Source organism: Schistocerca americana, chromosome 8 (genome assembly GCF_021461395.2).
Source record: "Schistocerca americana isolate TAMUIC-IGC-003095 chromosome 8, iqSchAmer2.1, whole genome shotgun sequence".
Classification (NCBI taxonomy): Eukaryota; Metazoa; Arthropoda; class Insecta; order Orthoptera; family Acrididae; genus Schistocerca; species Schistocerca americana.
This window is the reverse complement of record NC_060126.1, coordinates 39,027,757-39,042,144: the sequence shown is the minus strand read 5'-3', so window position 1 is coordinate 39,042,144 and position 14,388 is coordinate 39,027,757. Positions and strand designations below refer to the sequence as shown.

General features: G+C 43.1%; 1 protein-coding gene across 1 annotated transcript in view; it reads right to left on the bottom strand.

Annotated features, from left to right (window-relative positions):
* LOC124544976 (coagulation factor X) overlaps positions 1 to 14,388 on the bottom strand; it is a 102,723-nt gene that overhangs the window by 75,818 nt on the left and 12,517 nt on the right. Inside the window, exon 3 of the mRNA XM_047123724.1 lies at positions 7,086 to 7,222. Within this exon, the coding sequence (XP_046979680.1) occupies positions 7,086 to 7,222 (137 nt within the window). The remainder of the gene's footprint in view (positions 1 to 7,085; positions 7,223 to 14,388) is intronic.

Genomic DNA, 14,388 nt, shown 5'->3' with positions numbered 1-14,388 from the left:
GCCACTAAAAATAGAGATACACTCAATCAGAGCCCTGTGGGACCCCATTATCCTGGATATGGGGGGAACTATGGGAGGCAGCAACTTGTACACGGAAAGTATGATGCGATAGAAAATTTTGGATAAAAATTGGGAGCAGGCCCCATAGATCCCACTCATACAATGACAGATGTGAGGGAAACTAGTTTAGTAATGGTAAAGTGACTGGCAGAAACTGCCCTGGCTTGGAGCCAGTAGGCCTCGTGACTCTCAGGACCCAACACGACCGCCGACATACCATACGTTCTAACAGCTTCCAAAGAACGTTGATGAGGCTGATGGGCTGATAGTTATCCACATCAAGAGGGTTTTTACCAGGTTTGAGCACTGAAATGATGGTGCTCTCCCGCCACAGTGATGGAAATATGCCATCACACCAGATCCAGTTGAAAATGATGAGATGTCACTTGTAGTCGAATGAGAGATGTTTGATCATCTGACTGTGGATCCGATCTGGCCCAGGAGCAGTGTCAGGCAACGTGCAAGGCCGCTGAGGAGCTCGCACTCTGTAAATGGAGCATTATAGGGTTCACTGTGAAGTTCAGTGAACGAGAGGGCTTTCCTTTCCATCCGCCGTTTGAGGGTGCGAAATGCTGGGGGATAATTCTCTGATGCAGAGGCTCGAGCAAAGTGCTTGGCAATTGCATTTGCATCGGTAGACAACACGCCTTGATGTTAATGCCAGTAACATCTGTCGGAGTCTGGTACCCACAAACACGTCTGATCTCCATCCAGACTTGGGAAGGTGACGTATGGTTCCCAATGGTCCACATATACCTCTCCCAACATGCCTGTTTCCATCTTTTTATAAGCTGGCAAACGTAGGCATGGAGCCTTTTAAAAGCTATTAGGTGCACTAGCGAAGGGTGCCACTTATGTTGCTGTAGAGCTCGTCGACACTCTTTAATGTCCTCAGTGATTTCCGGTGACCACGAAGGTACTGACTTTCGCTGGGGGCACCCTAAAGAATAAGGGATCGTGTTTTCAGTTGCAGAAACGATTGTTCTAGTGACCTGCTCAACTACCACATCGATGGTACCATGTGGGGGTGATTCAATGTCCAGTAAGCACAGTGCTGCCACCCCACAAGGGATTATGGGCATTAAAATCTCCCAAAAGTAGGAAAGGTTTTGGGAGAAAGATATACATTGCAGACAGTTATTTCCTGTGTCGTCCTTATCCTGACAGCCACAGCTTCAAGAGGGGTTTGATGGGGCACAGGTTCACTGCATACTGAGTTCAGGACATAGACACAAACTCCACCTGACACTCTATTATAGCCGCTACGGTTCTTGTAATATCTCCTATAGCCCCAAAGGGCAGAGGTCCACATTGCCAGGAACCAGGTTTCCTGGAGGGCAATGCAGAAAGCAGGAGTAAAGCTTAACAGTTGCCATAGCTCAGCCAGGTGGTGGAAAAAACCGCAGCAATTCCACTAGAGGATGACGTTATCATGAGGGTGGGAAGGCATGAAGCATGCATGGAGGTAGGTTATGCCTCAGAGACACCTGCTGCCACTGCTTGAGTATTTGTATTCATTCATATTGTGGATCAGGCATCAGTGAGATCCAGATCATCAGGGGATGCTGAGATCTCCACCTCATTCACAGGTGCTGAATTGGTAGGGAGTGGTGGTGTTGGGGCTACCTGAGGGTCCTTTTTCTTAGCATACTTCTTCGTTTGCTTGCCCTCTCCCTTCTCTTTAGGGGCTTGCTGGTAGGACTCCTCTGAAGTAGCTTCAGGCACTGAGGAAGACTGTGAATCTCTTCGTCTAGCAGCTTTTGGCTCCTTTAGCCACTGGCGAGTGTCCACTTTGGTATTACTGGAGACCTTGGGAGAGAGGGTCCCAATGGAATCCTTCCACATGAGAGGAGCCACAGGAAGCTGTTGCTTCTCCAGCTGGGGGGAGGGGGCTGATGTCCTCTGTGTTTGGGTTTGGGGGGCCTTGCTCCCCAAGTAGGCAATTTGGGAGCAACAGAAGGATATTTTCCCCCTTCCACCAAGGGGGCAGCTGTATTCTGGAGGCCCAGAGGGCCCACTGTTTGTGGCACAGAGCTTGATATGACTGGTACTTGTGATGGCGATGATAATGTAGCTGCAGCGTATGCGGACATCAACCGAATGTGGTTTAATTGTTCAAATTTACGTTTAGCCTCTTGGTAAGTCATCAGGTCCAGTTGTCTTTATGATTTTCTGCTCCTTTTAGAGTACTGTGTAGTCTGGCGAGCAGAGGGACTGCTGCTCTCTGCAGTTGATACAAGTGGGAGGAGGTGCACAGGGAGTGTCTGGATGCAGTGGATGTCTGCAGTCTCGACATGTGCAGCAGCAAGACATGTGCCCGAATTTCCAGCACTTAAAGCACTGCACAGGGGGAGGGACGTATGGTTTAACGCCACAATGGTAAACCATCACCTTCACCTTTTCAGGCAAGGAATCACCCTCAGAAGTCAAGATGAAGGCACCGATAGCAACCCTGTTGTGTTTGGGTCCCCTACAAATGCACCAGATGAAATGAACACCCCACCATTCTAGATTGGCACAGAGCTCGTCATCAGACTGCAAGAGGAGGTTGCAATGGAATATAATCCCCTGGACCATGCTGAGGCTTTTATGGGGAGTGACAGAAACAGGAAAATTGCCCAGCCGGTCACAAGGGAGTAACCCCCAGGATTGGGCTTTGGATGCTGTCTGAATAAAGACTGCACCACTTCTCATCTGGGACAGTGCTGTCACTCCCCAAAACTTATCCTCAAGATGTTCAACAGAAAATTGAGACTTCATAGGTAGAAATGAGTCCCCATCCATTCTGCTACAGACTAAATACTGAGGCAAATATGGCTCTCTTCTTTCTGTAGCCCTATGTTCCTCCCTAGGTGTAGCAAGGGAGGGAAACATTTTAGGGTCATATCTGTCAGCATTGTACTCGACCTTGCCCTTCTTAAAGAGTGCTGGCGCTATACAGTCACCAGCAAGAGATGACTTAGTCCACTTCATTGCAGGTCATCTGCCCTGATGCCACCCACTCTGTTCAGGGGCCCTCCCCACAGGCGCCACCCAGCCACAGCAAAGGCCACCTGGCATGATGGCCATTGCTGGGAGTCCTGATGCCCCAGGAAGACAGGCATCTACTCCTTGGCATACATGGGGAGTTTACTGCTCAGGCATTAGCAGTACGATCCCTGTCTTGTCAGGGGGCTACCACCAAATGGGTACATGATGGCCCCACCACAACAGACTGGCTACCATGCTGCATATTGGGAGCAGAAAAATTCAGTACTGTCGTGGTGGCGAAAGAGGACAGGAGACAACGGAAGAAGATGACATACCCCAGAAAGTGTCCTCATCCAAACAGCTGAATTGCAGGTGGAGATGAAAAGTCATAAGAGGTTTAGGAGATCGAACCTATGGGCACTATGGATAACTCATGCACCACGTAAGGCATCCTTTCCCATATGGCTTGCACTTCTGTAGAATTTGGAAAATGGCTGGTCAAACCATAAAATGGGACCTGAACTTACAGGGCCGAAAAGTGTGACCCCTTTTAGTCACCTTTTACGATGGGCAGGGATACTTTGGGCCCATTCTAACCCCTGGACCCGCAGGGGGAGGTTGCTGTGGTATTCAATCATTAGAGAGCCTATGAATCTGTCATGTCATATACCAGCTCCACTGAAACAACCACACAACTTTTTATGTGGTTATTGCAGCCAATGAGTTTTCCAGCCAAATGAATGGCCGCAACCAAACTGTGGCTGAAAGCAGAGATGGCCACCAAGTGACTGGGCATGCTGCTGTGCACAGCACAGTCAATATCAATGACTGCCTGATAATCTGTATTATCTGGATCCTCACTACTCTTGAATACCAGATTTTCTGTACTTCATACATAGGAACTGCTCTTAAAGCACCTCCTCTGATCTTCAGAGCATTGTAGCTGGTGTAGAAATGGTAGCTGGTTGTCATGGACGTAAAGTGTTGTGCATGTGACAGTTGGTGGTATGGTATTGGCACAGTAAGATGGGTTGACATGGGAGATGTGACAGAATGGCAGAAAGAAGCTATTATGTTTGGACATGTCCGTTACCACTTTGTGAATGAAGTTGCCCAATCTGTTGGTGTATCAACACAGACTGTCCCATGTGTCTACAAGGGAAGATGTACCTCTTACAGCCCTGTAATGCAGCGTAAGAACACTAGTCATAAAAGATGCCATAAAAATATGAATTCAGGCCCACCTCAACCACCCTCCAAGTGAATATTGTGAGGGTAACTAAAGGCAGTGAACCTTATAGTGCATATCAAAAAAGGCCATTGCTCACCGCAACATATAAAGATGCATGTCTTCAGTGGGCAAAACAAAACAGAAATTTGACAGTAGTTGATGGGAAGTCACTGTCTGACTATTTTCAAAAGAAGTGACATGTTGCATGCACCAACAACCCAATGAGTCATTTAATTAGGTGTGTGGATGTTGTAGTTCAGGCCAGAAGTGTTTGAGATTCTTTGGGGATTTTTTTTTCGTACTGTGACTTGGGTACACTCCGTCAGGTAAACACGAACGCGTATGAGAATGTTTATTTCAACATTTTTGGTGCTCAAGTGTTGTACTTTCTTCTACGTCTTCATGACTAGTATGCTATGGACACTCACATCTTCTAAGATGACAACAGCTGATTCCACAGGGCTGTACACTTATGTTCCTGCTTTAAGGAGCACTATGCACCATATTGAAGTTTGACTAGCCTGCTAAGTCATTCAGTCTTAATCCCATAGAAAATGTCTGGAACTATTTAGCATTGTGAGTGAAATGCAGTAATCACTGTGTGTGCAACTTTGTAGCTGCTGGGGAACTAATCATCAATGTGCAATTTCAAATGGATATGAGATATCTGAAGAAATTTGTTAGTTCTCTTTCTTGACAAACTGAGGCCATTGTCAAGGCCAGAGGCACTATTACACAGTATAATGGTGGTGTTTGGTGTGCTAGTTCTTTTTTCTGCAGTTAGCTCTGAAGGATGTCATGCACTAGCAAGATTTACAATCTCAAAACTTCCTGGTAGACTGCAAGCCACAGTGGCTGAGCGGTTCTGGGTGCTTGTCCAGAACCGCACTGCTGCTATGGTCGCAGGTTCGAATCCTGCCTCAGTATGTGTGTGATGTCCTTAGGTTAGTTAGGTTTAAGTAGTCTAGGGGACTCAGGACCTAAGATATTAAGTCCCATAGTGCTTAGAGCCATTTGAACCATTTTTTTCCTGATAGATTAAGATTGTGTCCTAGACTGGAAATTAAACCTGGGACCTTTGCCTTATGCAGGCAATTGCTCTATCAACCAAGGTATCTCTGCACAACCCACCACCTACCCTCACAGCTTTACTTCATCCAGCACCTCATCCCATAGCTTGCAAACTTCACAGAAGTACCTCAGCATAACTAGGCCTCCTGGAAGAAAGGATGTTGTAGAGACATAGCTTAGCCACAAACTAAGAGATGTTTCCAGAATGAATCTGCACTCTGCAATGGTGTGCTTTATGCATCTGTCAATGCCTTGACTTTATGGTCAGTTGTTATCTTTAGGCATTTCCATTAGCAAATTCTTTCTTGGCAACTGGCTTCAATTAAGCAAAAACATTACATGACTACTCTGCAATTTACACTAAGTGTCTGACAGAGAATTCTTCTAACCACCTTCAGACTATTTATCTGGTATACCACTCTCTAACAGCAGGTGGGAAAAGTGAAAACTTAAATATTTCTGTTCAAGCTCTGATTTCTCTGGACCCTCCTACCAACAACAGATTTTCTGAACTGCACAGGTGGGTACACACCCTGAAACATATCATTTTTCTCATAACCCTGTGGCTTCTCCCTTGGCTACTTCCTGTCTGCCACCTGCCTCTATCCCCCCCTCCCCTGCTTCCACTACAGCTTCACACACATTTTCTATCTCACCCTCCTCATTGCAAACTCCTTTACCTTTCTCTGCCTCCCTTCCTCCCCTCCCCTCCCCCCATTCTCCAGCACAGTGTCCTCTCACGTCTCAATGCTGTCCCGCTACAACCTTGCACCCACCCACAGGCAGCTCTATAGCATCTTATAACACCCCATCCTGCTACTCCTCCCCCTTCTTGCACCATACCTTTCCAGTATACACATCACCCAACCCAGGCAACACTCTTGCTCATGCCAGTAGAGCCTCAGTGCTGAAAGACAGCTCTCTCTCTCTCTCTCTCTCTCTCTCTCTCTCTCTCTGTGTGTGTGTGTGTGTGTGTGTGTGTGTGTGTGTGTGTGTGTGTGTGTGTGTGTGTGTGTGTGTGTAGGGAGATGTGTATACAAAAGATGGAGAGGGTGTGAAAGTGAGAGAGTGAGGGAGAAAGTGAGAATGAGGTGAGAGGGAGGGCGAGGGAAATCGTGAGGGATAGGTGGATGGGATGGTGGAGGGAGAGATGGATGGAGAGGGGTGGCGGATGGGAGGGTGGTGCAGGGGAGAGGGAGGGGGAGAGACTTGTGTAAATAGTTAGTGTATTCCAATGTTTTTCACTGAGGAAGTATATTAATTTGTATAGTAAATGACATATTTCTGTAAACATAGTAAGAGTGTATTACACAGGCAGAAAATTTATTGCTTATTAGATTCATTCACATTGTACAGGGTCAAAGATTTTTATGGAAACTAGCAGTCAAGCATTTTAATCTTAGGGGAAAGAGCACATAAATAAACACTGCAGAAATAAACCATATGTCAAAAATTGTAAAGACTATTTTTCATGTAACAACTGCCATCGAGTGAGACTGTTTCCCCCTAGAGAATGTCCAAATATAGTATTAATGACAATATTATGGAAAGGATAGATTGCTATTCAGCATATAGAGGAAACATAGGCCCACCAAAAAAACTGCTAAACATTTGAGCTTTTGACCACAAAGCCTTCTTCTGAGGTAGAAAACACACATACATTCACACATGCACAACATCGCATACATGGCCACTGTCTCTGGCCATTGTGACCTTTCAGTGATGTACAGAATTAGGAAATAAGTCAGCTGACCTTGTGAAGATTCTGCATCGGGCACCTGCCTCCAGATATGCCTCTGGATCCAGCGCTGGCAGCTACTGTTCTCCATGTAGCAGTAGGCCTCCTCCCGGACAATATCGGCACCACACATAGGAGGCCTTTTGCACCACCTTTATAGGGTAAGGCACTTGTATAAGTGTTAAGTTTAAGTGAAAGGCACTAAAAAATCAAAATTATTTGATTTATAAAATGAAAAAAATTGTGTTCTTGACAAATTATCAAGTAGCATTATGTGCAACTGTATTCATTTTATATAAAAATTCCTTTTGATATGAAAGTATATTTGACAATCAAATGTTGTAATACATGCTTGCCAAATTGCAGATTGACAGGAAGATTTTATACATATTATTTAAATTTTCTTCATTTGTTCATTCTGTTTTGCAGAGACCATGAAAGAGAAACTTCAGGGATGTGGAGTACATCAGTGTATGCATTGAAAGAGAAAACCAGCAATTATAAACTGCATTAATAATTATCTAATAGTCACTAAACAGCTGCAAATTATTTTTGCTAGCTCAATCTCATTTTAACATTATTAGAAACTATCAGGGAAGCTGCCAACCTGAAAGAAGTTGTTGCTTACTCTGTTAATAGTTCCTATTTCTCTCCTGCTGGTACCTTAATATAAATACAGTAACACTGGGACTTATTAAAAAAAGTACTGTAAGAATAGTGGCACAAGTACAGTGAACATCACTAATTGTCACATGACTAACAACAGTTGTCAATTGTTGAATCTGAATTATCAGATAATTTTATGAGAAATATTTTTACTTCTATTTGAATTTGCTGAGTTTCTATTTTCTGATTTTTCTTTTTTTTTCCTAATGTGACAATGCAGTACTGCTTTGCATCAGAATACAGAAATAAACTCTGAACACTAGACAAGGAAGCAAAGTGCAAATGAAAATTACTTTTGTTTAATGTATTGTGGGTGCCTAAACAACAGTTCAGCATGATATAATTTTCACCATTAGCAATAAATATACTCTAAGAGAAAAAGGAGAGAAATTATCTGAATGGGACAAAAACTGGCAGATGTGATGTGCATGTACAAACAAACAAACGATTAAAACTTCTGTTAATTACTTTCTTGTGATATGCGTACACAGGTTCTATAAATATTTAAAGTCATCATCTTCCTTCCACCTGTTAGAACATTATTTTACAACTGCAATATTGGCATTAAGCCATATTCAAGCATAAGATTTTGACATACAGGTTTACATTAGGCAGATATAACAACGTAATATTGCAATTTTGAAATTAAGCCATTTTATAAAGCATAGATTTTGGCATTGTACATTGTTATCTCTACCTAACATAAACCTATAAGTCAAAATCTTGTGCCTGAAACTGGCTTAATGCCAAAATTCTGATTGCAAAACAAGATTCTGTCAAATGAAAACAAGACAGTGACATTTAAAAAATTTCAGAAAAATTGGATGATATCTTCAAGAGAAAGAGTTTCACAAATTGAGCAAGTCAGTAACACATTGGTACACTTGTAGGCTGTATGGAAACAGTTATTTGACTTGGTATTGATAGATAGATTTGTTGGATGTCCTCCTGAGAGATATCGTCTCAAATTCCGTCCATCTGGTGCAATAGATCATCAAACTCCCAAGCTGGTTGCCCATAATGCTGCAAATGTTCTCAGTTGAGGAGAGATTCAGTGAACTTGCTGGCCAAGGATGAAGACAAGCAGTAGAAACTCTCATCGTGTGCGGGCAAGGAATTATCTTGCTGAAATGCAAGCTGGGGCAAATGGCAACAAAATGGAGCACAGAATATGTTTGATGTCCCCCTGTGCTGAAAGAGTACCATGGATGACAACCAAATGGATCCATGCTACAAAAAGAAATGGCACCCCAGACCATTGCTCCTAGATGTCGGGCCATAAGTCAGGCGACAGTAAGGCTGGTATCCCACTGCTGTCCAGGAATATCCATACAGGTCTTCGGCATAGAATCTCACTGACTGGAATAGAACTGCCTTCAGTGATGAGTCCCACTTAAAACTGAACTCCAGTGACCATTGAAGATGTGTCTGGAGATACCCCATACAGTGGTGGTATACCAACCGGACTGTCACCCACTATATGGCCTGACAACCAGGAATGATAGTATGGGGTCCCATTTCTTTCAATAGGTGGACCACTTGGCTTGTCATCTGTGGCACCCTTACAGCACAGCAGTACATTGACTATATTCTATGCCCTTCGTGGGAAGCTACCCTATACTTATATTTCAGCAATACAATGTCTTGCCCGCACAGGGCAGGAGGTTTCACTGCTTGTCTTCAGACTTACCTAACACCAACTTGGCGAGCAAGTTCACCAAATCTTCTCCCAATTGAAAATGTTTGGAGTACTATGGACAACAGGCTCCGGAGTTTGATGATCTAATGCACCAACTGGACACAATTTGGGATGATATCCCTCAGGAGGACATACAATGACTCTATCAATCAATGCCAAGTCAAATAATTTCCTGCAGCCCAGAGGTGAACCAATGTGTTATTGACTTATTCAATCTGTGAAGCTCTTCCTTTCAAATAAATCATCCAATTTTTCTGAAACTTAATCACTTGTTTGTACATACAAATACATCACATCTACCGATTTCCATCCCACATGGATCATTCCTTCATGTGGTCTCCCTCTCTCTCTCTCTCTCTATCCCCCCCTTCCCCCCCTCCGAGTATATGACTAAGGAACAAACATACAGAGAAATGAGTATAAGAAATATAGGAACTACAATGCCAAGTCTGCAAGACAGGTTGTTATCCAGTTTACACAATATTCTTCATGCTTGCTTTTGCTGAAAAAATGTTTTATGTACTTTAGCTGCACTGTGCCAGAAGATAATTGTGTAAGACAAAAGGCATTTAAACATATCTGTCCTCAAGGTAACAAAATGATAAACAATCATAAGTGCAGAGCATAGTGAACTGAAGTTCTATATTATTTTAGCTATAATTGATATGTTGAGTCCATTTTAGCTTGACATCCAGCGGGACACCATACACTATCACACACACAGTGTTTCATTTAGCAGAACATAATTAACGTTTGTGTCTGCTATCAGCATGTCAGTTTTTTAATTAATAATATAATATGTATTTGAGCCAGCTGACTCTCTGAAAAGGAAAATTTCATTCATAATTTCACTAATTTCACAGACACAGATGGGTTGTGCAGTACTTACCTCCAAAAGACAGAACTCCTAGAACAACCAATTCACATACGTAAAAATAGATAGTGTTCTACCAGTTTCCAGCAAAATGGAGTTCCTTCAACTGAACAGAAAACGAAGAATAGTCAGAGGAGGCCAGTGATGTGCAGGCAGGCAATGAAGAACCCAGATCTGGAGACACCTTCCTTGAACATCAAGCAATGAGGGCAAAAAGTGAAAGCAGCAACAGATGACAGGGCAAAGAGTGTTCATCTGTATGTACTGTAACAGTTTCATTTCAGAGTGGATAAACAGGAGAATATTGGTAAATACAAATGAATGTGGGGAAAAAAGAAAATCAGGAGTGGAGAGTTTAAAACAAATAAAGCATCATAATCAAAGAAAACTGAGGCACAGTAATGATGGAGAAACATAAATAAAAAATGACTGGATGAAGGAAGAAGACTGATTAACTGGACTGTAATATAGGTCGAGTTCAGGAGGGTGGTGTTTCAGGGGATATAATGGTGAAATGTTATCACCCCAGCAATTCACATAAAGTGGTGCTGTGTGACAGGACTGAAATGGAATATGTGGTCCTGCAAGTCATGCTGTGGTGCATGTTTCACTACTGGGTGCAGGGTGTCACAAGGCAGGCAGTATGTCCTTGTCTGATCATATATTCTGCCAGTATGGTAGTAGTCTTTTCTATGTAAAAAGCTATTTGATGAAAACCTGTCAGGCAGTAAATGACATGAGCAATTTCTCACGTGGCCTTGTGTTTAATGTTTTTTTGCCATTGTTGAGACCATTGTAGAGGCAGCAGATTGTTTTAAAGGGCAGATTTTACATTGAGAAGAGTTACACAGGATGGAACACTGTGGTAGGAGTTATTTTGGGGATGTCATAGTGCACGGGAAAAAGGTAGAAAATGTTATAAGGGCATGGGAATGCCACCCTGTTTGGCATAGGGAAATATCACGATAGGAAAGGATGATCTCATTTCAGGGCTTGACATGATAAAATGAAAGTCCCGGTGGAGGAATCTACTCAGGCACCCATGACCTGTAATGGCATAAAGTCAGTGCCAGCACGTCAGATGGGAACAACAGGGAAGAGAAGGCTATGAGAAGAAGTCAGCCAATCACACGCTGACTGACCTCCCTCCAGGACGACTGTGTGACAAGCAACATAAGCGCCACACCCAACAGGTGCCTCCCACTTTGATAGCAGCTTCAATGTTAGTCACTCCGTTAGCTATCTCTATGTAGCTCAGACTTGTATTTGTTTATATTGAAGAAGACTGATTATTCTGTATGTTGCCCTGTGCTTGCAACACATCTATCAAAAGCTAAGTATTGTATCTTCTCTATTTGGAATAAAACTCATTAATATGGATTGTTTGATTGTTTTTCTAGTGAACCAAGTATGCAGGATTCCTAGACAACAACAACATTGGTGATGAGGTGAATGAATCACATAGTGACAATCTGTTTACGTTCGAACCCTGAGCTGTCAGATACCACTGACTGTCTCTGTTTTTGTTGTGGGTTTTTGTGTTTTGCTGGTGCCTTCATTCTACCTTGTATTTTCTTTGCAGATGTGTGTTTACCTGTTTTAACTGTGTCTCTTATTGTGTTTTTTCTGTTCAGTGTTTTCAGGTGGGCATTGCAGAAATTTTCTTTGCTTGTGTGCTTATTTTTATTGTCTGCATTGTCTGTTTACTGCATTTGCCTAATCCACAATGAGCAACCCACCTGTCCCACTTCATCTTCAGGCACCTCAGGTGCAAGTGGTAGATGTTACACAGCTACCACAGATGTTTTAGTTTCAGATGCAGCAGATTGAAACCCTTCTAAACATGGTACAGCAGTTACTGGAGAACCAAGCAGCAAATGCCGAGCAACATGCAGCAATCGTAGTTCTGAGTGCCACACCACCTTTTTGCCAGTTTAATAAAAAAGAAGAGGAATGGCTTGAGTGGTCGCAACAGTATGACGGCCACATCACAAAGTGTCAGGTACTGTGCAACTGCATTACTTTTTGTCAACGATAGGAAGTGCAGTCTTTTGCCTCATTCAGAAATTGTTCCCTAACACCACTCCAAGTGAACTTTCCTATGATCAGGTTGTAGATTCTCTAACTAAATATTATGATCAACAACTGAATGTAGTGCCAGCTCGGTACCAATTCTTTACTGTTCCTGATGTTTCATCCAGGACTGTGCTGGACATCTTCAGAGGTGCTCCTCTGCTGAGTCTTGCTGGCCGGAGTGGCCGAGCAGTTCTAGGCACTACAGTCTGGAACTGCGAGACCGCTGCGGTCGCAGGTTCGAATCCTGCCTCGGGCGTGGATATGTGTGATGTCCCTAGGTTAGTTAGGTTTAAGTAGTTCTAAGTTCCAGGGGACTGATGACCTCAGAAGTTGAGTCCCATAGCGCTCAGAGTCATTTGAACTGACCGGCTGGACATCTGAGAGAAACATATGTTCTAAAGTATATCTGACTGTTTCAAAATCTGTTCTCTAAGTTTGACATCAATTACATTGTACATGTTCGCATCATCCAAGATAACATCTGAATATAAAGCACCACAAGCACTTTTGAATTTGTATTTGCTCATCTTACCCTGAAAATCTGTTACCCACTCGCGATAAGTTTGTTCTGACTGTTTCTTGCAGTGAAAGAATTGGTCATAGAGTGAAGGCTTTCACGGCCGCATGACATAGCTGCTGTTAAACCTTTTGGGATGTGAGGTCGTGGTCCAAGAAACTCTTCTGTTCCTGACGTTTCATCCAGGACTGCACTGGACTTCCTCAGAGGCACTGCTCCGCTGAGTCTTGCCAACAGACCTGTTGGATGTCCAGGAGCGACATATATACTGTAGAAAATGTCACTCTCCGGCATCCGACTGGTCAGTTGGCAAGACTCAGCAGAGGAGCGCCTCTGAGTATGTCCAGTGCAGTCCTGGATGAAACGTCAGGAACAGAAGAGTTTCTTGGACCACGACCTGACATCCCAAAAGGTTTAGCAGCAGCTATGTCATGTGGTCATGAAAGCCTTCATTCTATGACCAATTCTTTATTTGCAAAAAACAGTCAGAACAAACTTATTGTGAGTGGGTAACAGATTTTCAGGGTATGATGAGGAAATGCAATTTCAAATGTGCTTGTGGTGCTTTATATTCAGATGTTATGTGGTGTGATGCGATCATGTACAATGTAACTGATGTCAAACTTACAGAACAGATTTTGAAACAGTAAGTTCGATCATTTCATCACGTAGTGCTCTAGACCATTATGATTCAGATGCCGTAGTGGCCAATAAATTTGAGCAGCCACCAATTTGTCGGGTTGAGTCGCCACATGCTCACGACTGGTCCAGTGGGAAGCAACAGCACAAGCAGTCCCAGCCGCTTGAGCACTTCTCTTAACAGGTGGCTACATCAGTGAACAGAATTAAGTCATCCCCTGAGTGCTATTCATGGCAAAAACGCCAAGACTGCCCATCCAGACAAGCACTTGCGATGGACTGAGAATTGCTTCATCAGTCTGTAAGAAAAGGTTGTTCAGAACAAGCAGTACCAATTCTCACATCAGTTCGTTGTTTAATAAAACTACTGCAAAAACTGAATATCATTTATCTTTCGACATTTTAAAAATGAAAATGTTGAAAGTGGGGGGAGGAGGTGGGAGTACTAGTTATTGTTTAACAGCACTCATGGGTAGCTGTCACAGAGAACTGGAAACCACTGGTCTAGAAAGGACACACGTCGTTGGTACGAGTGGTTATTCCAGATTCTCAAAAGTGAACTAAAGTTTGAAATAGCCTCTGGAAACGCACGATCCCGTACTGCCATTAAAAATGTGTGCACATAGTTTCGTAGGTTTCCATGGTGTTCGATAAGTCATGACTAGAATCAGCTTTCTTTGACACAAACATTACTATTAGACTCGTTCTCAAATAGATTATTATTATAAAGATTCATTTTTTCTGATTTTGAGATTGACAACAATAAAAAAATGAAGTGGTGGCCCTTTATTTTGAGATCTTCATTGTAGTAGTGTTGAGATGCTCCCACTAACCATTCCAATATTCA